General features: G+C 38.8%; 2 protein-coding genes across 7 annotated transcripts in view; one reads left to right on the top strand and one right to left on the bottom strand.

Annotated features, from left to right (window-relative positions):
* CAPZA1 (capping actin protein of muscle Z-line subunit alpha 1) overlaps positions 1–18,787 on the bottom strand; it is a 52,022-nt gene extending 33,235 nt beyond the window's left edge. The window contains exon 1 of one of the 2 annotated variants that reach the window (XM_045478670.1): positions 18,686–18,787. In XM_045478670.1, coding sequence (XP_045334626.1) covers positions 18,686–18,724 — 39 coding nt within the window. In that variant the 5' untranslated portion in view covers positions 18,725–18,787. Of the gene's footprint in view, positions 1–17,967; positions 18,203–18,685 lie in introns of those variants that run through there. The other variant, XM_045478671.1, reaches the window with a different exon arrangement.
* A 159-nt stretch (positions 18,788–18,946) lies between these two features.
* The window catches only part of ST7L (suppression of tumorigenicity 7 like), an 82,986-nt gene continuing 76,773 nt past the window's right edge, over positions 18,947–25,159 (top strand). The window contains exons 1-2 of one of the 5 annotated variants that reach the window (XM_045478666.1): positions 18,947–19,055; positions 21,851–21,933. Coding sequence is in view for 2 of the 5 variants with exons in the window: in XM_045478662.1 (XP_045334618.1) it covers positions 19,444–19,651; positions 21,851–21,933 (291 nt within the window). In the remaining 3 variants the exon portion in view is untranslated. Of the gene's footprint in view, positions 19,131–19,383; positions 19,652–19,731; positions 19,996–21,850; positions 21,934–25,159 lie in introns of those variants that run through there. The other 4 variants (XM_045478664.1, XM_045478663.1, XM_045478662.1 and 1 more) reach the window with 4 other exon arrangements.

Raw genomic sequence — 25,159 nt, 5'->3', positions numbered from 1 at the left:
ACCGTGAGATCATGACCTGAGCTAAAATCAAGATTTGGACGTTTAACTGACTGAACCACCCGGGCACCCCAAGGAAGCTTTTTAAAGTTACACTTTGCATATGCTTCTTGACCAGAAGCTTAGCCTTATTTACCTCCTAGCTGCATAGTGCCTTATGCTGGAATGTATGGGATAGTTGATTGGTTAAATGAAGGGATTATATAGGGAAAAAAATGAACTAAACTAAAAGACTGCTTCCACTTCCTAAAGGGGGGAAAAAAACACACAAAGTACACATAACTCAGAGAGGGAGGAATAAAAAGTAAGCAATATTTGAATTCAGGCTTAAGTGCAGAAGAATTCTAATTAAAGTGCTGGAAAAACAAATGAGTGATACCCGTAAATCTAAGAATATCAAGAACAGGAGAAATGTCCAAGTAAAGAAACGAAAACATCCCCCAGTTTTTAAATGAAAGCTGGTAAGAGGTGAAGACATATATATGCAACAGCAAGGGTGAAATTCTAAATGAGTGATTAAAAAGAATGTAGTCATCATTAGATGCCAAAGGTAGATCCCAAAACGTGGTCATTGTCAACAATCTCCATGTTATTTTCTGAGAGGTACTAAAAAAGTGGACCACTCAGTATTAAATATTTGGCAATCTTTGACAACAGATTTTGAAGTGATAAGTTGATTTGTCACTATAACAATACCATAAAAATTCCTTGAGACAGTAGTTGAAATCTTAATGCTACATTTACACATTCTCTATAAAAATCTAAAGTCTACTCCATGGACTGCAAGGTCCTTCAAAATGTGGTTCCCTCACCCTCATCTCCTACTGCCTAGCTGCTAGACTTCACGGCTAAATTCCTGCCTCAGGGCTATTGCATTTCTTGTTCCTTTTTGCCAGATACGCTTTCTATCAGAGCATCTCTCTTCATTCAAGTTCCTGATGTCACTTTCTGACTTCCTGACTCCTATCTACAAATTAGCCATTATACGGTCTGCATCCTTCACAATTCTAGCCCATTTACTCGCTTTTTCTTCAAGGAACTTGTCACCACTGAATGATATTTATGTTTCCTGCTCAACACTCCAAAAGAAGTCCAAGAGCATAGAGCTCGGGTGAGCAAATTGCTAATACAAAAGGCCAGACAGTGAACATTTTAGGGCTATATGGGCCACATGGTCTCGGTCCCAAATGAAAACAAATTAGCACAATTGTGTTCTAATAAGATTTTAATTGTTTATTTATTTTGAATGCTTATTTGAGAGAGAGAGAGAGAGTGGGGGGGGGGGGGGAGGCAGAGAAAGAAGGAGAGAAAGAATCTCAAGTAGACTCCGTGCTATCAGTGCAGAGCCCAATGTGGGGCTTGATCTCATGAACCTGAGATCATGACCCGAGCTGAAATCAAGAGTCGGATGCTCAACTGACTGAGGCACCCAGGCACCCCTTATTTTTTTTTTTTTTTACCATTAAGGTATTATTGGTAAATAAACTCGTAAGATATTAAAGTGTACAACGTGATTTGATATACGTTGTAAAAGTATTAGCCCCACTAAGTTAATTAAAACATTATTTTGGATTCTCTAATTTGTATTTCATGTAATTTTCACATGTCACGAAATAGTCGTCTTCTGATTTTTTCCCCCAACCATTCAAAAAACATTAGCTTGTAGGCTATATACAAACATGCGGTAGACCAGATTGGCCAAACCCTGGCATAGGACGTTTGTTCACTGCTGTACACTCAGAACTGAGACCTGGCACATGCTAGCAATGTAAATGAATGACTATTTTATTGTCTACAAAACTTTTTCATAACCTGTTTCTCTTCTGATCTTGAAACAGCTTAATAGGTAGGTGAGACTAGTATCCCCACTAAAAAAGGAATAGATTCAGAGAAAGTGCTTTGTCAAAGGTCACACACTTATACAGAGGTGGGCCTTAGAACTATTCAATCAACTATTCTGTGCATTAGTAACAGGTATTTAAATTCAGGAGGATTATCTTTAGTGTGGTGTCACATAGATTTAGCTTAGTCCTTTTAGAATTTTTTTTTCTTTTATCCAGGAATTGAGTCAAAACCTTGCTTATGAAAGCTACAGTTGAAACAAAGTTGGAAGGAATAAATACAATGATAAATAGTAATGTTAAAAGTCAGTATTTTCTCATCTAGCTTCAAAACTGGGTCAAAACAAGATGAAATTTGGTAGAGGTAAGAATTGGTGGCAGAAGTAAAAGGGGAGAGAGAAATGGCTAAGTAGCGACAGCAAAAATATTTTTGCCGCAATACAAATGAGGGATGACATTTTTAAAAACAGTGATTTAGTCATTCTTTAGAATGGGGTGGGGAAACAAAGTTGAAAGCAAGTATGTCCCATAGAGGAGAGGCATGCCATCTCCAGTGTAACTGAGAATCACTGATATGGAGGTTTTGGTTGAACAAAAACTTAATTCTGCTTTAAAAACAACAACAAAAAAGGCTTTTAAAAAGCATCCCTATTCCATAAAGTAATAGTTTCACTGCACATAACATTCATCAGATAGTATCTGAAGGGTATAACTCCATGTATATTTTAAAGGGAGAATAACTCAGGCCTTATACACAATTCCAATCCTTCATAGATTTAAATATTCCAATAATGTTAATTTCATGGAACCAACTGTATTATGTTTCTGACCTAAAAAGGTGGAATTTAGGACCTTATAAGCATCAGTTAAAGATAATTTTCCTAGATTTCAATTTCTTCCCCTTCTCCGTATCTTCTCACCTCTTCAAGAGGGAAATAAAAAAAAATACCTAATCCTTGAAAGACTCAAAATTTCATTATTAGTAATACCTGTACTGAAAGTTTAAACATCAAACTGAGAAAGTAATATACCTTATTGTTCCCCAGAATCTGCTTAATTTTGTTAATTTTGATATACTGTACTTCAGTAAGAAACTTTAGAAAATGTATTAAAAGACACTTGGAAAATTTATAAAACTTAAGTTTTTATTTATTAAATAATCTTTTAATAACAGATGCCACATATTTCAACATTACATCTCTTCATAACTACCTTTTTAAATGATTTTCTTGACAATCACATACAACAGGATTCAAGTTGAGTATTTAACAACTGCAGCTCTGTTTGAATGTCAGTGGATAACTCTAAACAAGCAGGAAAGAAATTCTGGGCTAGATAATAGCCACATTCTACTTATCAGCAAGGCCCAGGTCAGTTTATACTGCCCAAACTTTGTATACTTCAGGAGCCAAATCTCCGCCAGCTTGTCTCCCTGGTGTCTACCGAAATCTTTACCTCCCTCCTTAGACTACTGCCTGTATTAAAGACTTCGCTTCTGGGCTGGACTTACATTGTCCTTGAAAGTTTTGCCTCTCTCCTTATCTTTACCTGTCTAAACTCTGCCTGTCTTTTAAGGTTGGGTTCTTCTGTTTCTTTCCAAAAAGTATTCCCAGTATTTGTAATTGCAAGAATCCTTTACCACATTAAACCTTACTTTACCATACTTTGTTTGACCATTTATTATAGCACCTAAAATATAACTGCTATTGATAATTTGTTCTATAGATACCATTTTGTCCCTAAAAACTAGTTTTCTTTGGGCAAACTGCCTTGCTTTCCTTTTCCTTATTATACAGGGTCTAGCAAAGTAAATGGCACATAGCTGGCTGGCAATTAGTTAAAGGTTTACAAAACCCCTTCTACATAAAATGACACTATGGAAGTGTTGTTAGTTTTTCAGATTATGAGATACTATGGCAAAATGGAAAGATATAGGCTCTGGAGTTGGGACAGATCTGGATTTGAATTTTAATCACTTAAGGTCTTTAAATCATATCCTCAGCCTAAAGTGGGGCAGTATCTACTTAGAATTGTTGTGAAGATTAAATTGCTGTGAAGATTACATTTAGCAGTATATTTAAAATATAGGGGTGCCTGGCTGACTCCATTGGTAGAGCATGTGACTCTTGATCTCAGGGTTGTGGGTTTGAACCTCATGCTGGGTGTAAATATTACTTGAAAATAAAATCTTGGGGCGCCTGGGTGGCGCAGTCGGTTAAGCGTCCGACTTCAACCAGGTCACGATCTCGTGGTCCGTGAGTTCGAGCCCCGCGTCGGGCTCTGGGCTGATGGCTCAGAGCCTGGAGCCTGTTTCTGATTCTGTGTCTCCCTCTCTCTCTGCACCTCCCCCGTCCATGCTCTGTCTCTCTCTGTCCCAAAAATAAATAAACGTTGAAAAAAAAAAAAAAAAAAAGAAAAGAAAATCTTAAAAATAAATACATAAATAAAATAGGTGCAATAAATGTCAGCTACTGTTAGCTGGTCCTAGCAAGACAACTGCTGCTTTAAATTATTAAACTAAACAACCCCCTCATATTATTAAGAAAATAATTTCCCTTTTCTAGAAATTCTTTGGGTCTTAGTAACCTTATATTCCCCATCATTACAGTCTTTATTGTGAACTATAAATAGTGGCAACTTTTGTGCTGACCAAAAGTTCTCCAAAATATCACTGCTTCACTTCCCTTTTTATTTTTTTTTTTATTTTTTTTTTTCTAGGCCTTTTATTTTTTTTATTTATTTATTTTTTTATACTATATGAAATTTATTGTCCAAATTGGTTTCCATAAAACACCCAGTGCTCATCCCAAAAGGTGCCCTCCTCAATACCCATCACCCACCCTCTCCTCCCTCCCACCCCCCATCAACCCTCAGTTTGTTCTCAGTTTTTAACAGTCTCTTATGCTTTGGCTCTCTCCCACTCTAACCTCTTTTTTTTTTTTTTTTTTTTTCTTTTTTCCTCCCCCTCCCCCATGGGTTCCTGTTACGTTTCTCAGGATCCACATAAGAGTGAAACCATATGGTATCTGTCTTTCTCTGTATGGCTTATTTCACTTAGCATCACACTCTCCAGTTCCATCCACGTTGCTACAAAAGGCCATATTTCATTTTTTCTCATTGCCACGTAGTATTCCATTGTGTATATAAACCACAATTTCTTTATCCATTCATCAGTTGATGGACATTTAGGCTCTTTCCATAATTTGGCTATTGTTGAGAGTGCTGCTATGAACATTGGGGTACAAGTGCCCCTATGCATCAGTGCTCCTGTATCCCTTGGATAAATTCCTAGCAGTGCTATTGCTGGGTCATAGGGTAGGTCTATTTTTAATTTTCTGAGGAACCTCCACACTGCTTTCCAGAGTGGCTGCACCAATTTGCATTCCCACCAACAGTGCAAGAGGGTTCCCGTTTCTCCACATCCTCGCCAGCATCTATAGTCTCCTGATTTGTTCATTTTGGCCACTCTGACTGGCGTGAGGTGATACCTGAGTGTGGTTTTGATTTGTATTTCCCTGATAAGGAGCGACGCTGAACATCTTTTCATGTGCCTGTTGGCCATCCGGATGTCTTCTTGAGAGAAGTGTCTATTCATGTTTTCTGCCCATTTCTTCACTGGGTTATTTGTTTTTCGGGTGTGGAGTTTGGTGAGCTCTTTATAGATTCTGGATACTAGCCCTTTGTCCGATATGTCATTTGCAAATATCTTTTCCCATTCCGTTGGTTGCCTTTTAGTTTTGTTGGTTGTTTCCTTTGCTGTGCAGAAGCTTTTTATCTTCATAAGGTCCCAGTAATTCACTTTTGCTTTTAATTCCCTTGCCTTTGGGGATGTGTCAAGTAAGAGATTGCTACGGCTGAGGTCAGAGAGGTCTTTTCCTGCTTTCTCCTCTAAGGTTTTGATGGTTTCCTGTCTCACATTCAGGTCCTTTATCCATTTTGAGTTTATTTTTGTGAATGGTGTGAGAAAGTGGTCTAGTTTCAACCGTCTGCATGTTGCTGTCCAGTTCTCCCAGCACCATTTGTTAAAGAGGCTGTCTTTTTTCCATTGTATGTTCTTTCCTGCTTTGTCAAAGATGAGTTGGCCATACGTTTGTGGGTCTAGTTCTGGGGTTTCTATTCTATTCCATTGGTCTATGTGTCTGTTTTTGTGCCATTCACTTCCCTTTTTAAACATATCTTCCAAAGTTTACCTATGTTTTCAATTAGGCTATACTTAAAAAAAGCATAGTAACCAATTGTACTTTTGTATATGTTTATTTTCCTTACTTTTATCCTGCATCATTACAGAAGTATTCAAGGATAAATAGCTACATTTTTCTTCCTAAAGAGATTTACCTTATTCTTACCCTGTTAAGACAGTAAGTTCTATTTGCATGGAATTCAATACTGTTTCCTAACAGGTTTTTTGCTGTTTGAAGACACTTAGATATTGTTATTTTTTTAAGACTTTACTTTTTTTTTTAAGAGCAGTTTTAAGTTCACAGCAAAACTGAGAAGGTACAGAAATTTCCCATAGGGTCCGTGCCCTCCAACATGCATACTTCCTCCACTAACACCCCCACCAGAGTGGTTCCTTGTTCATTTCATGAACTTACACTGACACATCATTATCATCCAAAGCTCATGGTTTACATTACGGTTCACTCTTTGTGTTGTACATTTGATGGATTTGGACATATGTACAATATGTATCCACCATTAATAGTATCATAGAGAGTATTTTCACCGCCCTAACAATTTACTGTTCTCTGCTTACTCTTTCCTCCCTCCCCCTAGTATGTTATTTTAAAAAGGAAGAATTTTTTTTAAAAATACATCTTGCCTCAGTGTGGTTCATTTTTTCATCTGGTTCTAAAGCTTTCAGTGTATCAACAATAAACTATCTGGGGCAATAATTTAATAGGTACAAGTTCCAAGCTGTTGACATGCATATGTAATAGTATCAAAGCCCTGGAATTTCAGTTGCAGTGCCCTTATCAAATAAACAAAATCCCTCCTGGCTGAGGGTTCTCAGAGGCTAGTGAGAATTTAATTTGGGGCTGCAATTCTAAAAGAAAAATATATTCTTAGTGATGTCTAGGACCAAATGGAATATTGGTTTCATTAACTAAAACTTATTGTTAGCTGCTTTTTTATTTATTTACTTTTTAAATGTTTATTTACTTTTAAGGGAGAGAGAGAGGGAGAGAGAGAGAACGAGTGGAGGAGGAGCAGAGAGAAAGGGGGACAGAGGATCTGAAGAGGGCTCTGCAGTGCTGACAGCAGTGAGATCATGACCTGAGGCGCTTAACCAACTGATCCATCCAGGCACCCCAATAGCTTTTTAAAATTCCAAATAAACTATTGTTTTCCCAGTTTCCCAGTTTTTGACCTAGAGACACTATAAAGACTCAGAATGTACTTAAAAACTTAGCTGTATACAGTTTATATTCTATCATTTTCAGTAATAGCTAAGGCTTAAAAGCATAAAGATATGTTTTAAATTAGGATCAATATTATATAAAACAAAAGATGGCACTTCCGAATATTTTGCTTTGTTTACTCTTTTAAAAGTTATTTTAAAGTAGCTCTTAGAAACCGTTTTCTCTATTAGTAACCAATTACAAATTTTGTCAGATATAGACAATAGGTGGGAAAAGCAGGCAAGTTTGCTTTTTTAAGTACAGCAATTTCATTCACTCACATTCATTCTCATGGAAGATCTAATTAGCTTTATTAAATGATTCATGAATTGGGCAGCATCCCATGCTATTTAAATAGAAAGGAGCTTCCAGCAATTACGTTTTAAAAATTTTATCAACTCTAAGGAATAATTGCTCGAAAACTTATTAAAGTAATTACATAACATACATTTAATGTCAAAGTCTCTCCTTGACCAAACTTTAGTCAGGCTCCTCTGAGCCCTCTCTTCTCAGCTAGGCCTTGATCTTGGCTCCATCCTATGTCCTGTCTAACCCAATCCTAGCAAGAACCTGTTGTCATTTTAGTGAGAATACCCCCACTTTAGGTATCTGATCAAGTTCCTTATTCCCCACCTTTGATGCAGAAGTCCTCAATCTGTCTTTAGTAAGGATCCTGTTAAATCAGTTAAGTAAGAATCCCTCTACCCTTATGTGTCTTAGTAATTTTCCATCCACTGACCCCCTCATTCTGCTTGCTGGCTATAGATCCCCAGTTGTCTTTGCTTCATCTGGAGCTGAGCTCTAGCTCTCTCCCCTAACACAAAACTATTGAATAAAATCGTCTTATTTTTTTTTTTTAATGTTTATTTATTTTTGAGAGAGAGGGAGACAGTTTGAGCAGGGGAGGAGCAGAGAGAGAGGGAAACACAGAATCCGAAGCAGGCTCCAGGCTCTGAGCTGTCAGCATAGAGCCCGATGTGGGGCTCAAACTCACAAACTGCGAGATCATGACTTGAGCCAAAGTTGGACGCTCAACCAACTGAGCCACTCAGACACCCAAGTCATTTTAACAAGTATCAGAAGAATTTTTTCTTTAACAGGGTCATCATTATATATTTATGTCACCTAGTATAATGGTATATAAAAATGACAAACTTAAGCATAAAATTTACAACAGACAAGAACCAAAAAATAGCTCTTATCTATTTTATAGTTAATCTTTCCCAACCATTCCCTCTATGCACCAAGTTACAAGGAAATCATCCATTAGTTCTTATTCTGGACTCTTCTAATATAAAACATCAGAATGCTGGTAAAAAGATTTCCAAGTATACACCTTAGTGTTCATTTAGAAGTTCAAAGTCAGTGGTAAGCCTTAAGACATTAACTACTGAACAGGAAAAAATTTTAAGTACTGACTCATTCTCAGTGAAGATTTAAAAAGCTGAATTACCTTAAATCCAAAATTGCACTGATATTCATATGGAAGGAGGTAAAAGACAATACTTGTTTTTTGTTTTCATTTTTTTTTATTTGAAAGAGAGAGAGGGAGTGCAAGCTGGGGAGAGGAGCAGAGAGAGAGAGAGAGAGAGAGAGAGAGAGAGAACCTCAAGCAGTCTCCACATTCAGTGCGAGGCCGATGAGGGCTCAATTCCATGACCCTGGGATCATGACCTGAGCTTGAAATCAAGTCAGATGCTCAACCAACTGAGTAACCCAGGTGCCCCAAAAGGCCCTATTCATTTTAATTATAGGATCAAAATGTCTAGATCAAGAACTGAGGAAGTAGAAAAGTCTGAGATATAATGTTCTAATGAGTCAGAAAAAAAGATAAAAATGTGTGAAAAAGATCACATAAGCAACTTATTGTTTAGAAGCTTAAATGTGTTAAAACACACACATTCTCATCCCTTATTCTAGGTTACTGGGCAGACAGGTAAAGGGTTCCAAGTGCCAGATATACAATGGGCATCATTTTGGAAACAAAAAGACCAATTTAAGAAACTCGGGAAAAATTCACACCATACACTTTGAGATTCAGATGCTTGAGAGCAATGACTGAAGTCCAAAAGGGTAGAGTTTTGTGGTGAGAACCTATGCCACATGGAAACAAAAGTACTGGGAAACAGGAAGCTTCAGCCTTCAAGATCCACTGCATTTCTGGCATGTTATGGCATTCTAATTCAAAGGTATGTCTTTTTACCAATTTTATCTTCAAAAACTTTTGAAGTCAGACCTGGTTTCACAAGCCAGCTTTAATATTTCATTGCTTGGGTCTTAGTTTCTTCATTTGTGGATATAATACCTGCTCATATCAGACTGTTTTAAGGATCCAGTGAGGTAACATGAGACGGACTTAATACATAGCAGATACTTAACTTTCTTTCCCTAAGCAAATGCCTACATGTTACTGAATTTTGAATAACATGTTTTCTTTAAAGTTCAGATCTTTGTGTTTACCAATTTGTCCATTCACTCAAAACAAAACAACTTACTTAAGAGGAAGGATGGGATAGATGTGGGCTGGGTTGGGGAAAGACACTTTAAGGAAGGGGCAGGTGAGATCTAAACTGAGCTCTACAGAGTGCTTTAGATTAGGAGGCGGGGGGGTGGGGGGGAGGCGGGTGTTGTTACAAATGAGGGAATAGTAAAATGAATGAAAAGAGGTGGGGGGAAAACAGTCTTTTGCAGGCAGACCAGTTTGGTAGAAACAGAGGATTTATTTGGAGATAATAAAAGAGAAGGGTAGAATAAGATGAGTCAGATGGCAGTAGTTATGCTAATATCAAGTCTGGTTGTATCTGTAGGTAATGGAGAAGTGCTGAAGCTTTCTGAGTGGGAAGCTCCATTAATAAAATTAGACTGTTAGTAATACGGAAGTACTGGAATCCTTAATACGGCCTCACAAAACCTGGAAATCAGTCTGTCCTCTAAGAGTTAGCTATGAAATCAGGTCAGATGCTATTAAAGTGAGATTTATTCACTCATTCAACAAATATCTGATAGTGTACTACGCGTCAGGCACTGTTTTAGGCAATGGTGATGCACCAGTGTATGGTTCTTGTGGAGCTTACATTCTAATGGGTAGAGAGACAACATTAAATAACAGATAGAGATAACATTAAATAAACTACATTAAATAGCCAGTGATAAATGCTAAAAAATAAAAAAAAAAAGGAACTTAAGGGGATAATGAAATGTTAGGGTTTGACAATATATAGGGTAACCAGAGAAGACTTCACTGAGAAAATGACTTTTGATGAAATAGATGGAGGAATTAAGGGAAGAAGGAAGAGAACTCCAGACAACAGAGCAAACACAAAGACCATTTAGGTGAGAATGTGTGGCTAGAACAGAGAGGAGCAGGGGAGAATAGGAAGGAGATGAGGTGAGAGAGGAAAGCGGTAAAGACAGAGGGACTTGTCGTCAGAGTAAGAACTTTTATTCTGAAGAAGATGGGAAGCCAATGGAGGATTCTGAGCAAAGAAGTGACATGTTCCAACTTACATTCTCCAACCAGTGTATTCTGGGTGCTGCACTGCAGAGAGCCTGCTGGGCAGGGAGGAGGAGGCAAGAGTACCAGCAGGGACACCAGAGAGAAGACTACTGCAATAACCTAGGAGAAATCACAGTGGCTTCTTCCAGAGTGGTTGGAATAAGGGGGTGGTGAGAAACCGTCTTTTTCTGGGTATAGTTCGAAGGCAGAGCCTACAAGATTTGCTACCAGACTATATGTATTGTGAAAGAAACAGGAGTCAAAGATGACACTAAACTTTTTGGCCTGAACAACTAAAGAATGAGTATGTCATTAAGAGGGGAAAGACTGAAGAAGTTGTAATACGCAAATTTTTGATACTTAAGGGTTTCCTTCCAGCTATGTAAAAACAATGTCTGCTGCTGTTAAAAGTTAGAGGGTGCTCTGCCCAAAGACCCTACATGGTCTTGTGTTGGGTACATATCCCTATTAAGGAGGAAAATGCCATTAAAATGTTCACCTATATAGTTAAAATGTTAACCTGTATCGTTAACTTCCCTCGTTCCAACTCCACACTTCAAGTGTGAAAGAACTATAATTTGATCTCCCATGTCCCTGACCTACCTGAAAGAAAGTTTCTAGTCCTTTCTATATTTATTTTTTTAATGTTTATTTATTTTTTGAGAAAGACAGAGCATGAGTGGGCAAGGGGCAGAGAGGTAGACACAGAATTCGAAGCAGGCTCCAGGCTCTGAGCTGTCAGCACAGAGCCCGACGTGGGGCTCAAACTCATGAGCAGTGAGATCATGACCTGAGCAGAAGTCAGACACTTAACTAACTGAGCCACCCAGGTGTCCCCTTTCTATATTTGTTAAATTAGTTGTTCTGCTAGTTTTATACATTAGTTTCATCATAGGCTGATGAATATAATCATATAATATAAGTTTGTTCCTGAGAGATTTAGTTTTAATATCCTGATGAATCAAGTTTCTGAGCTAAAAGGCAGAAGACTAAGATTTGGATAGTGGTTCCGGAGTTGCAGTGGAATTACTGGGAAACTTATTTAAAAATAGATTCCTGGGGCGCCTGGGTGGCTCAGTCAGTTAAGCGTCTGACTTCAGCTCAGGTCTGATCTCACCATTCCTGAGTTCGAGCCCCATGTTGGGCTCTGTGCTGACAGCCTGGAGCCTGCTTCTGATTCTGTGTCTCCCTTGCTCTCTGCCCCTCCCCCACTCGTGCTCTGTGCTTCTCTCTCAAAAATAAACATTTAGGGGGAAAAAAAAAAGATCCTGAGCAGTGATCCTCCCAGATTCTGATTCAGTTGGTCTAGGATAGAACCTAGAAATCTGCTTTTGAAAGCAGCACACCAGGGGCACCTCGGTGGCTCAGTTGGTTTTAAGCATCTCACTTCAGCTCTGGCCATGATCTCATGGTTCATGGGTTTGCGCCCTGTGTTGGGCTCTGTGCTGACAGCTCAAAGCCTGGAGTCTGCTTCGGATTCTGTGTGTGTGTGTCTCTCTCTCTGCCCTTCCCCCACTCACACGCTGTCTCTCTTTCTCTCTCTCCCTCTCAAAAATAAACATTAAAAAAAAAAAAAGAGGGGCGCCTGGGTGGCGCAGTCGGTTAAGCGGCCGACTTCAGCCAGGTCACGATCTCGCGGTCCGTGAGTTCGAGCCCCGCGTCGGGCTCTGGGCTGATGGCTCAGAGCCTGGAGCCTGTTTCCGATTCTGTGTCTCCCTCTCTCTCTGCCCCTCCCCTGTTCATGCTCTGTCTCTCTCTGTCCCAAAAATAAATAAACGTTGAAAAAAAAAAATTTAAAAAAAAAAAAAAAAAAGAAAGAAAGCAAGCAGCACACCAGCAACTCTACTGTAGGCAATAATGTTCCAAGGTACTGCTATATGATAACATTCTTAAGAGGATGATGCTCTTCACCTTGTCATGAGGACTATTATCATTAAACTTCTAAAATCAAGTGTCTTAACACTCTGAGTTTATAAGACATTTCAAATACTACTGGTAGCACACTTGAAGAAACTCAGAAGAGCACCCAGCTAATTTAGCAGTAATTACAATGTAGTCACAACCAAAGAACATCAGTATTTTAGTATCTGTAGAACTATCCATGTCACTATACCATTAAACTTGATTGCTGTTTAGGGCTGTGTCATTTCAGTAGAATTGTTTGCTACCTTAATTTACTACCTACTGTCTATTCAAAGGGATTAAAGTGGGTAAGACCACAGGTCTGGAAGCAGATTATCAACACCGAATCTGCTCGACTAATTGTGAACACTGGTTCATAGTTTTTTTTAATGTCAAATGTGCCTCAGTTTAGTCAACTGTAAAATGTGGATAATACAAATATCTATCCTGTTGGAATGTTTTGAGACAAATACATGTTAATACGTGAAATACTTAACACATAATAAGCACTTAAATGTTACTTAGATGCAAAACAAAGAATTCACAAGACAAAGTTCTCATATGTTCCAATGAACCTACCACCTTTCTTTGAAGTCTGGCATTATGCAGTCTTCTTGCTTATGTTATAATTGACCTACACTACATCATATGATCCATTCAAATGAATATTCCATCTCATAGACACTGCTTAACAATATGTAAGTGCAGTTATAGCAATAACAAATTTTACACATACTTCAAAACTTAATAGTGTGAATAACTGTGGTAAATCAATGAAAAATGTAGAGAGAAAAAAGAGGCAAAGAGAACAATTAAGAATGTTGTTAGAAATAATTCAAGCATCAGAAAAGGTCCTAAATGAAGATTAACAGAAGGAATGTGGACTGACTGGATGTAATGTTAAGTAAGAAGTATATTTGTATACGCATAGAATAGAAAATATACAAAAGAATACTGGCTGCCTCTCAGGAACTAGGTGGCTGGAAAACAGGGGTGGTGGGACTTTTTACTCATGCTTTGTTCTACATTTTAATTTTAAGCATGTAATCTGATTATAGTTCCTATACACCAAAAAATAATTTTTCTCAAAAATACTAATGGAAATGGAGGAACAGAATCTAATGACAGGAAGAATTTACAGAACTGGAATAATTGAACACGAGAGAAAAGGCTAAGAAGGAAAAAAAATGATGCTAATGTTCTGAGCCTGTGTGACTACAAGGGAACAATGATGAGATGAACTGAAATGCAAAGGATCTGCAGGAGGTTCTGATAAAGGGAAAAGGGAAAATAACAGTTAAGTGCATATTAAAATCATCACCTAGTTCAGAAATCCCCAAGTAGTTAAATTGTCTTCAGTATCCTGACTGATTTTTCCTACCCAGGGTTTTTATTTTCAGGAGCCGATCCACATAAGAAGTTTTTTTCTTTTTTTGACATGCAAGAAAATGAGAGAAACTCATGCACCTGAGGAGAAAAGCACAAACTATACCTAACCTTATAGCGTGTGTTTTTCTGAGCTCTAAAGGAGAGAACTTAACGCAGATGAAGGAAATACTTCTATTAGGGGTTCTGCAAGGCTAGATGTATATATTCATAGTCCTTTTGGTATGCATAATGCTTTGTAGCTTTATGGGTTTTACTACTAAAACGGCTCCAGAGGGATCTAATGTTCCCAGAAGTGGCATGGCAGATCATCAGTAATGGCAGCAGATACTTAGACACAATGAATGCCCGAAGAAAAACCCAGAGTGTGGACACGTTCCTGAACTCAAGAAATACCTAGAGATTACCAGAAATAATTGGGAGGTGGGATGAGGGAGCATGAGCTGGGGAAATATGAGAATGAAGAAAGATGTGATTGGTTGGTCTCCTTTGTATCAAAAGGTTGTCCCTACACTATGTACCTGGTCCTATGCTAGGTACTAGCATAAAAAGATATGCTTTCAGTTACAGAAGAATTCACAGTTCTGTTATCAGGGCAAATGTGCAAAAGCAGACAATGACAGAAACTCCTGAAACATTTTAATGTCTCAATTTTTAAAACAAAGATTTTTTTTTTATTACAGTTTGTAGAAGTTCATTAAACTTTGTTGGGTTACCTTGATCCATTTCTCCTTACCTATTTTACAAGAAAACTGAGGCCCACAGAGATAAGTGATGTTTCTAGAATCACACTGGTGGCTATAAGCTCAACAAAGAGAGGCCAAATCTCCTAACATTCAGAATCATTCTTTCCCATTACATCACAATATTTCAGTTATAATTCATTAAATGGATACCACCTCTATTTTGTTTTTTTCACTCATGGTTAAATGGGAAAAACAGTAAAGTGAAAAAAGCATGGCTTCTGAATCAGACAAACCTGGGGCCTGATTTTTTGACAAATTACGCTACTTTGCTTAGTATTAAGGCTGGTCCTAATAAAAGAGCTAGATACCCTGGAAGAAATTATAAACCTACACCAAAGATTGGGCATCTGAGTTTGCACCTGTTTATTAGGCTTTATGCTCCTGTCCAAGGATTTTGTGACAGATTCTATAAATACTACTCAGCAAAGCTAACTGAAAAAAAGAGAACATAAAAGAACAGCAGTATTAATACTAATTAATGACTTTTAGAAAATACCTATAGCAAATAAGCTCTAGAGTTTATCCTGTAAGGGTAATAACTCATCTAGTAAATTAAGGATGTAATACATAATCAAAAAATACAGTTTAGAAGTATATTTTTCATGCAGCAGCTAGGTAGCTCAGTTGGTTGAGCGCTGGACTCCTGATTTCAGCTCAGGTCAGGATCTCACGGTTCATGAGTTCCAGCCCTGCATTGGGCTCCTCTCTCTCCACCCCACCTCCTCAAAATTAATTAATTAATTAATTTTTTAAAAAGGTGTATTTTTCATAAGTTCTGAGCCCTCAAATTACCATTTTTCACATCTTTCCTCAACAATTTTGATAAACCTGTTCCAAAAAGTGCCTTAAAGATGACATAGTTGTCTAAGCTTTAAGCATTCGTTTCTCTCTTATGGCATTTTTGAGGTTGTTCACAAATATTCTAATAGTTAAGCTGAAGGGGAAAATATGCTAATTGCACTTTTTTCAGCCTTAAAATTCTCTCTGCAATTATTTTTTTAAATGCTGAATCATGAAATAAAGGAAACAGTCAGTGCAATGAGCCCAAACAAGTAATTCTTCTCACATTTCAAATTTCCTAATTATGGTATCTTGTCACTTTGGTCCTGTTAAGCATTTGGAACTGAAGAGTCAGTGACTAGAAGAGTGTAGCTCATTCTCAGAAACTGAACTCGAGGACAAAACTAAAAGCATTTATTTCTGCAAGTTATTACACTTTCAGCTTCCTGTTTTATTTAGGCAGCTCATCATGACCATTTCAGGTAACAATGTAGAAGTTAAAAAACCCAACTTCCTCTTTGTAAAGTGATAAAAACCTAAGCAGTTACTTATGAGAATGGCTGATCTTACTAGCTTTTATAGAAATACTTGCAAGGAAATCAGAGACTATCAACACCAAATTCATCTCTGGGTTCACTGCTTTCAGGAAATGCAACAAAGATAAAAAGTGATATTAAAATATATTCCATGTGATGACATATACGCCTGAAAAAAAAACTCAAATAAAACACAGTCGAGATCTTAGTTAAAAAGAGGAAAAAATGGAAACTTTAGAGTTCCTTCAAGGAAGAATCTATACAAATTATGGCTGAAAATATCTTGATTTTAAAAATTTGTAATAGTGCCTTGGTTGTGAAAATTTTATAGGACAAGATCTCACTTAAGGGTTACTTACTGTTTATGAATGCTAAGATATTCATAGCAACAAGTCTTGCTGGAAAAATACTTCAATTCCTGAATTCAGTTAAAAGGAATTAGAAGCCTGGAGGAAAAGGGCTCGGTGTAGGTACGAAGCTAAAAGAAAACTGAGGTAATCTTAGATATCAAGGCCCTTTCTTTTTACTTAGAGATTCACAACAGAGAAATACAGATCAAGTTCTGTCTGGGAATAAGAACCTAACAAAATTTCAGTAATCTCAAATCATATGGATTATATGAGACTTCTTAGTATCAGCTATTCTTAGTTGTTCACAATAATAAAGAAATGTGGCTAATCTAAAAACTGTTGATGAAATATGAAATTCATCAGCATTTTTGAGCAGATTTACAGTACTAATTTTGATTTGCTTGCTGTTTCATTATTAATTAATATTAAGCAACAAAAGAAGTATGCTGGGAGATAAGAGGACACTTCACAAATTTACTGTTACAAAATTAAGACTATTGATGTTATTAAACATTGTCAACATCCAAAGACATCTCGATTTGCACTTTAAAATACATGTATATTTTCCCAAGTTTAATTAAAAGGGCATTCTAACTTAGCCTCAAAGACAAAAACCCACAATACTGGTAAATGTAGTATTGTTTGGACACCATAAACTTTGAAGTTTATTGTTATTTAAATTTTTAGTGAAATTTTGCTGTAACAATATTTTTCCTTAAAATAAGTGGGCCATCAGTTGGGCTAACAATGTTTCATTATTCCTGATTTTTACTATCATTTCATCCGAATCGTAACTATTTACCTTAGCCAAGACATTTTATCATGGACTTCTCTTCGGCGTTAATTCATATGTAAGATGCTCTTTTCTTGTCTAAGTTTTACACGAGAATTTTCAAGAACGAGAAAATTTAATGCTAAAGTATTGTTCAATGGCTTGTGAACGTTTACCACATTCTCCAGTATTTCAAAATGACATGCTATACGTAGGTATGACATATCAAATTATTCTGTACGGAGTACTCCTGGATCATAAACAGTCACCCCTCAGTCATCCCCATCTCTCTTATTAAAAAAATAAAGAGCCCAGATATATTTACAGAGCATGCAAGAGTGCACATTTTGTAACACCCAATGTGGGAAACAAAAGACATAATTCTTGTCCTATAACAAGTCACCTAGTGAAATCATTCTAATTTCTATAGACCCTAAAATCAAGTATTTACTGAAAAGCCTGAAAAGTGTTAAGAAATGTGTGCAGTTGTCAACAAAAAGTTATTCTACCTAACGCAGAATATGCTCTTATGTTTCAAATACTTTTTAAGAAGTAAATAAGCACTTAACACGCTGATAAATTTAACTATAATCAAAGACCACACAGTGGAGCATCGAAGAAGGCACGATGCTTTGTCCAAACTTGAATGTGTTAACATGAAGTTTATGTGCTATATTAAACCTTTACAGAGTTAAAAAAAAAAATCCTCTGGCTATTCTCGATTTGTTAAGAAACAAAAAACTATTTTTCAAAAATTACCGTTAATAGGATATAAGGCGCAAGGGATGGAGTCATCGCGGGCTTACATACATGCACACGATCAATCAAGGGACTGTCTACAGAGAAGAGTGGTGTTCAAATTCTGAAGCAAATGTCCTGAGGCTTACACACTTATTACTGAGAATTAGTTCAGCCGATCCTAAGCGAGAAAAGAGTGGAGGGACGGACAACACATGGGGACCTCTCCCTGTCGAAGAGTCGTGACAGCAAAATCACTTCCTGAGGAAGGAGGAGCAAAAGGGAAGTTAAGAGGCCACTCTGACCAGGAAGTGACTCGCCCTAAACTAGCCTCAATCATATCTAAAAATGGGGGGATGGGGAGAGCCCCGACAGCTAAAGGCGGTAAAATAACTGCTTCCTGACACGTCCAGACATCACCATCGCCCCCTCTCTTAATTACAGAAAAGAGTCCACAGTCATGATTCAATAAGGCAAAATCTCGTCTCTTGCAGGAAGGTCACTGGGCTGTGCCTCAGGCCCCGCAGGAGAAAAAGAGAGTTAAGGAATGGGGAACTGGGGCCACCGTGAGGCAGAGGAAAGCCCCTCAAGAGCAAAGCGTCCCAACTGCAGAGCGTATGCCAGCACGGGCCAAGAAGCTTCTTTTTCCTGGGGACACTGCCGGGGTTCCCACCACAGCCAGGTCGGGCCCCTGTTCCCTGTCGCGGGAGGAGGCAAGAGAGAGAGGCGGACCCCTTACCTTCTCCTCATCCGACACCCGATCCTCGAAGTCGGCCATCTTGGGCTGCTCTGGCCCAGCCCGGCCCGGGCGCGAGGCAAGCCGGGAAGGAAGCCGAATGATGGAATCACCGCGGGGGCCGTCGGAAGGACCCGCCCGGAAACGCCGACCGAGAGGGCGCCATGTCAGTTACGGGCGGGGGTGGTGGCTCCGAGCGTGGGTACTCCAGAAGTCTCCGGCTGCCTTAAGGCTTTGCTTTAAATGATTTTAAGTCTAATAAAACTTTCTCACGGAGTTACATTCATTTCCCCATTTATCTATGAGACGATGGGAGCGTGATTCGACTATTCCTGACGCCCAAGCTCCATCCGACCAAATAGCAATTGCTACTGTAGGTTTTCCCAGTACCAGTGATCTCCGTGGCAGCCGAGTCCAAAGGGCTAAGTGCTGCTCGGGCCCTGGAACGGTCAGTGGCTTTTCCAAACCCAAGAATAGGGTGAAAGGTGACCCTCACTCGTATGGAAGCAAAAACATTTCACTCCGAGGTCACATTTCAGTCCAGTTCCTCCAGAAAAGGTGCCGCTAACCACCCCTTCCCGCCCTTCGAAGAAAGAGGCAGCCTTGGGATGCTCCTCCACCTTCCAAATTTTCTTGGTCCGCGTTCCCTGAGACAGCCTTCACAGAGGCCAACTTCAGGTCCGCCACTATCCCAGGATTCCCGCCTCCCGGTTTCCTGCCCTTCTCCCCTCCCAGCTCCCAGAGCCTGCGGGTGCAGCAAGATGGCGGACGGTGACGGCTTAGGTGAAGCAGCGACTGCTGCGGCATCTCCTCCCGCACCTGCTCCCGGCCAAAGCCTGTCCCTGGGCTGGAGGGAGCGGCTGCGGGCTGGGCTGGCTGGGACTGGGGCCTCGCTGTGGTTCGTGGCGGGGCTGGGACTACTTTACGTTCTGAGGGTCCCGCTGAGGCTGTGTGAGAATTTGGCAGCGGGTGAGAGGCCCAGACCTCCCTGGGGATGGGCGGGGGAACCAGGAGAGGGGCCGGGGACAAGGGGCAAAGGGCAGAGATTCTCTGCAGTCACTGGAGGGCTTCGGGCATTGAGACGGTGGTGCGCGACCTAGTGGGTTCTTTTTCTCTTGGGCCGCAACTCCCCAGCTGATTGTCAAACCTGAGCTGCAGATACGGGCTCCTCCCTTGAGCTCTTAAGACCCGCCCTTTCTCTTCTGTCTTCGTTTACCGATGAAAAGCCACCTGACAAGCTGTAAGCTTCAGGTAGTGAAACAGATGAGAGCGTCTCCAGATTGGCTGCAGAATTTATATACACCCCACCATTGGTAGGATCCCTTGAAAATCATTCCCTTGAGTCTCGCCGATTAGCTGAGCGTTCCCACACCTAGACAACAAAGATGAGCGCTCTGTATTCAAAGGCCTAAAAGGGGGAAAATGCCATGATCTTAGCCGACCATTACCATGTTTTAAGATAGTTCTGTCAAGAAATACTTCTCGTGGTATTTTTGTCCGTTCTGTGCTTTAGGCTTGAGTAATAGAAAAGTCCAGGAAGTAAAGGGAAAGGGAGCCACAAACAGTAGTGGGTTCTTAGTTCTTGCTTTAAACATTTGTAGAGAGCTTGCTATGTAGTCTGAGCTGAAGATACAGACATGGAAGAAGTGATGATCCCCGTGGATTCTGCAAATACTGTCCTTTACCTGTAGCCAGGACAAAGTGGATGGGAGCCAGGCCCTCTTACCATGTCATTACAATATTTTCACTCAAACTATGAGCAAGATGAAAGTATTTCTGTTGTGTGATGACTGTGATTACCAGCACTTGTGGTTTATTTTCTGTAGCAAGGCAAATGTCTGTCCCCTTTTCTATTTCACCAGATGACATGAAATACTGTGAGATAATGTTCTGAAATATTTTGGACTTTTCCGAACTTAGGTTTTATGTAAGTTCAGTCAGATATAACTAACACACTAAAACAAAAAAATTGGCCTTCCTAGACTGTTTGAAAGAGCTAATTGAATTTGACTTTATCAACGTAGAAAAATTATTGTTCTACATATTAACGAGATACACCACGTAGGTGAGAGTAGTTAACTATGATAGATTTTTATTTATTTCTGAAACCCAAAGTATTTATGAGACAGTTATTTGAAGTGAAGAGTCTGGTCCAGGCTTTCAGTGAGTCAGGTGCAAGGAGCTCTCAGTTTGCTGTTATTCTTTTTGGTTTATTTTGCCTCTCTAGCTGACATACCAAACACATCTACATGCTGTTTCCTTCCCTCTAATTTGAAACACTGGTTTGTATCTCACCAAAATAATTAGGGAGTGGTTTTAAACCTCATTTGTAACAGAGTGTTTAGTTAATCCTTAAAGATTTGTAAAACTTCTTGTCGAAGTTATGATTTATAAGTTCTTAATTTTATTCTCAAAAGTAAACTAAATTATCTCATTTTGATTTGCTTATTTAACAAATCATCAGTTTAAAATGCTACCCTTACAGAGGTGCCTGGGTGGCTCAGTCGGTTAAGCGTCCAACTTCAGCTCAGGTCATGATCTCAGGGTTTGTGGGTTCGAGCCCCATGTTGAGCTCTGTACTGACAGCTCAGAGCCTGGAGTCTGCTTCGGGTTCTGTGTCTTCCTCTCTCTCTGCCCCATCCCCACTTGTGCATGCTCTCTTTCTGTCTCTGCCTCTCAAAAATAAATAAATGTAAAAAAAAATTTTTTTTACGCTACCCTTACATGTTCTAAGGCATTTTTTTAATGTTTATTTATTTTGAAAGAGAGAGAGAGAGTGTGTGTGTGTGTGTGTGTGCGCGCACACACACACACAAGTAGGGGAAGGGCAGGGAGAGAGAGAGAGAAAGAGAGAATCCCAAGCAGGCTCTGTACTGCAGACTCTAGGCTTTATCTCACAAACTGAACTGTGGGATCGGGATCTGAACCGAAATCAATAGTGATGCTTAATGAACTGAGCCACCTAAGCACCCAATAGAATTTTTAAGTTACGATAGAATGGGAATTTAAAGTAGCTTTTTAAAAACTACAACTTTCTCAAATGAATCTGATACTAGATATTAATACTATTTATATTCCTCCACTCATAAAGACACCTGCCTATTTGTAACTTGAATACTTTGAATTTACATTTTTTTAAACTTTGGTATTTTGTTTTCCTTTTGGCAGTGACAGTATTTTTAAATTCATTGACGCCCAAATTCTATGTGGCACTTACAGGAACATCTTCTTTGATATCAGGACTAATATTTGTAAGTAGTTTCCATTTCCTTCATGTTTTGGTATTTATCTAAAGATCAAATCTCTTTATGTGGTTACAATAATTGTAAATACTTATAGATCAGGATTCTCAACATGTGTTCAGCATTTGGTAAAACACTGCATCTTCCTCTCCACTTTTAGAGATTGGCAGTATTCATAGTATTCATTTGCATATGAAACAGTATTGTATACTGTAAGGGGCAGTGGTTAGAGGTGGGTTGCCAACTAAATCCTTGCAGGGCTCAGTTTAGTAACAAAAATGAATGAAATGGGCAGAGTGTAAAAATTAAATTCCTTATTGGGGCGCCTGGGTGGCGCAGTCGGTTAAGCGTCCGACTTCAGCCAGGTCACAATCTCACGGTCAGTGAGTTCGAGCCCCGCGTCGGGCTCTGGGCTGATGGCTCAGAGCCTGGAGCCTGTTTCCGATTCTGTGTCTCCCTCTCTCTCTGCCCCTCCCCCGTTCATGCTCTGTCTCTCTCTGTCCCAAAAATAAATAAACGTTGAAAAAAAAATTAAAAAAAAAAATTAAATTCCTTATTTATTTTAGGACTGGGTAATTTGGACAATGCATGCCCCTTCTAAAGGGGATAAAGCTAGTTGCTGCCATATAGGTTTGCAGACCACCAGTAAGAGATCTTCCAATTTTTCATATGATTTCAAAAGTATCTGGATGCAACAAGTGTATCTCCCAATACTTTAATCTTGGCAATGTTGGGCAGGCTAAAAATGTGTGTCTTGAATTCAGCCTATAGGTTGTCAATTATCTTCTCTGGAGTGTTTAAGGGCAGAGTATTGGAGCCAAGCTAACCATCACTTTTTTTATTTTTTAACTGTGAGAGGAGATTTTTTTTTGAGGGGAGGAGGGGCAGAGAGAGAGAGAGAGAGAGAGAGAGAGAGAGAGAGAGAGAATCCTAAGTAGGTTCCATACTCAGCATGGGGCTGGATGGCAGGCTCAATCTTACAAACCCTGAGATCGTGACCTGAGCTCAGATCAAGAGTTGGACACTTAACCAACCTAGCTACCCAGGAGCCCCAGGAGATTTTAATTGGAGTAAACAGCTGACATACAATATTATATTAGTTTTCATAACGATCTCTTTAGTTGTGTGACTTTGAGCAAGTTAATTAACTTTTCTAAGCTTTAATTTCCTCATCTAATAACTGGGAATGATGATATCAACTTCATAGGATCATGAAGACTAAATAAGATAAAGTGTGTAAAAGCTTGCAATAACATGGTATCTAGCTCACAGTAAGCACTTAATGAATTTTGACCATTATTATTCAGAAAAGTGTCATGATAAAGAAACCTATTTAATTTTAATTCAGCTTTCCCTTGTTTTATTTGACTGAGCTATCATTTTCAATTAAGAAATTAAAATCTGTGTGTATAATCTCTATTAAACATCCCTGGGAACTAGTGTTTCCTAGAATAAACTTTGGAAAAACACTGCTACAGATTAAAATCTTAGGAAGTATGGCATGCATAACCAATGAATTTTTCTATGCTTTTTTCTCATCTCTAGATGGTGCTCTTCTATTATAGTAGAAATAATGGCATGTGTATTGGAGTGTTTTCTGTTTTGTTTTAATAGGAACTGATAACTTGGCCATTTTGTTTAAGTGAAATGCTGGCCAAGAAAGGGATTTTTGTATCTTGACTTAAAAAAATTACTGAGGAATTTAAGGATGAAAACTATGTGTTAATATAGGTAAAGTAGTTAAAATTTACTGATTATAAAGCTGACTCATTGTTAAGCATGTTTTAACATATTTAGTCAGTAGCATATAAAAGTCTAAATAAAGGAAATGAACGGTCTTTAAATAACTGATGACTGGGAAAAGCATTAGTCTTGGAACTAGAAGATGTAGTTTTAAGTCTCGGCTCTGCCACTTACTAGCTAATAACTTTGGACAAGTCACATAAATTCTCTAAGTCTTAATTTCCTCATGTATAAGAGGGGGGAAACTTACATATATATTATATTAGCATGAAACACATAACATGTGTATTATATATATAGTAGTTCTTAAAATTTGTTATTTTTAAGAGTTTTAAATATACAAAAATTAAGAAATTCATATCATAATAGCATTGTATGGTGACAGATGTACACTTGTGAGCATAGCATAGTATAGTGAAGTTGAATCACTAAGTTGTATACCTGAAACTAATATAACATTGTATATCAACTATGCTCAAATAAAAAATTTTAAATAAATGAATTAGGTGCGGTAAGAGATTAACAACAGTAACTAATAGTAAAATAGAGTGGTTATAACAATATACTTTAAAAAAAAATAGGAAATTCAAGTAACATTTTCAAGGTTAAACTTTGTCATTACCCTTATAATATTGATGAGTTTTTTTTTTTAATTTTTTTAACGTTTATTTATTTTTGACACAGAGAGAGACAGAGCATGAACGGGGGAGGGTCAGAGAGAGGGAGACACAGAATCCGAAACAGGCTCCAGGCTCCGAGCTGTCAGCACAGAGCCCGACGCGGGGCTTGAACTCACGGACCGTGAGATCATGACCTGAGCCGAAGTTGGCCGCTCAACTGACTGAGCCACCCAGGCGCCCCTATTGATGAGTTTTTATCAGCAAAGATTATTAGGTTTAAAATTTCTCTTACCCACTGAAATGAGGAAGCTAGCTATGCTGTTTGTGTTACTTCCACCTGAGGGGGTAGGAGGTCATGTGCTTGGGAACTTGAAGAATAGCAATGAAGCCGGTTGTTTAACAAATTCTTACAAGTGTAAAGATTACTCTTAAAGTAAAACACAAAACCCAGTAAGAGTGCATATAATACTGCTTTCTGTTCTGTGGAATCAGGGAAAGTTCCCTGAGGACCTGTCATTTAAGCTGAAACCCAGAAGAACCAGGCAAAGGTAGTTGAGAACGCTAGAGTGTCCAAATATGAAACATTCTGTTAATTCAGCACAGAGAGCTTTTTTTTTTTTTTTAAAGTAATCTCTAGCCCAACGTGGGGCTTGAACTCACAACCCTGAGATGAGGAACCACATGCTCTACTGACTGAGTCAGCCAGGCACCCCTCCCCACAGAGAGCTTCTTTTGATTACTCTTTTTTTTTTAAGTTTATTTATTTATTTTGAGAGAGACAGAGACAGCACAGTGGAGGAGGAGCAGAGAGAGAGGGAGACAGAGAATCCCAAGCAGGCTCCACGCTGTCAGCAACGGAGCCCAATGCGGGC

This window comes from Leopardus geoffroyi, chromosome C1, assembly GCF_018350155.1.
Source record: "Leopardus geoffroyi isolate Oge1 chromosome C1, O.geoffroyi_Oge1_pat1.0, whole genome shotgun sequence".
In the NCBI taxonomy this organism is placed as follows: domain Eukaryota; kingdom Metazoa; phylum Chordata; class Mammalia; order Carnivora; family Felidae; genus Leopardus; species Leopardus geoffroyi.
Note: the sequence above shows the minus strand (reverse complement) of the source record. Positions and strands in the feature narration are given on the sequence as shown.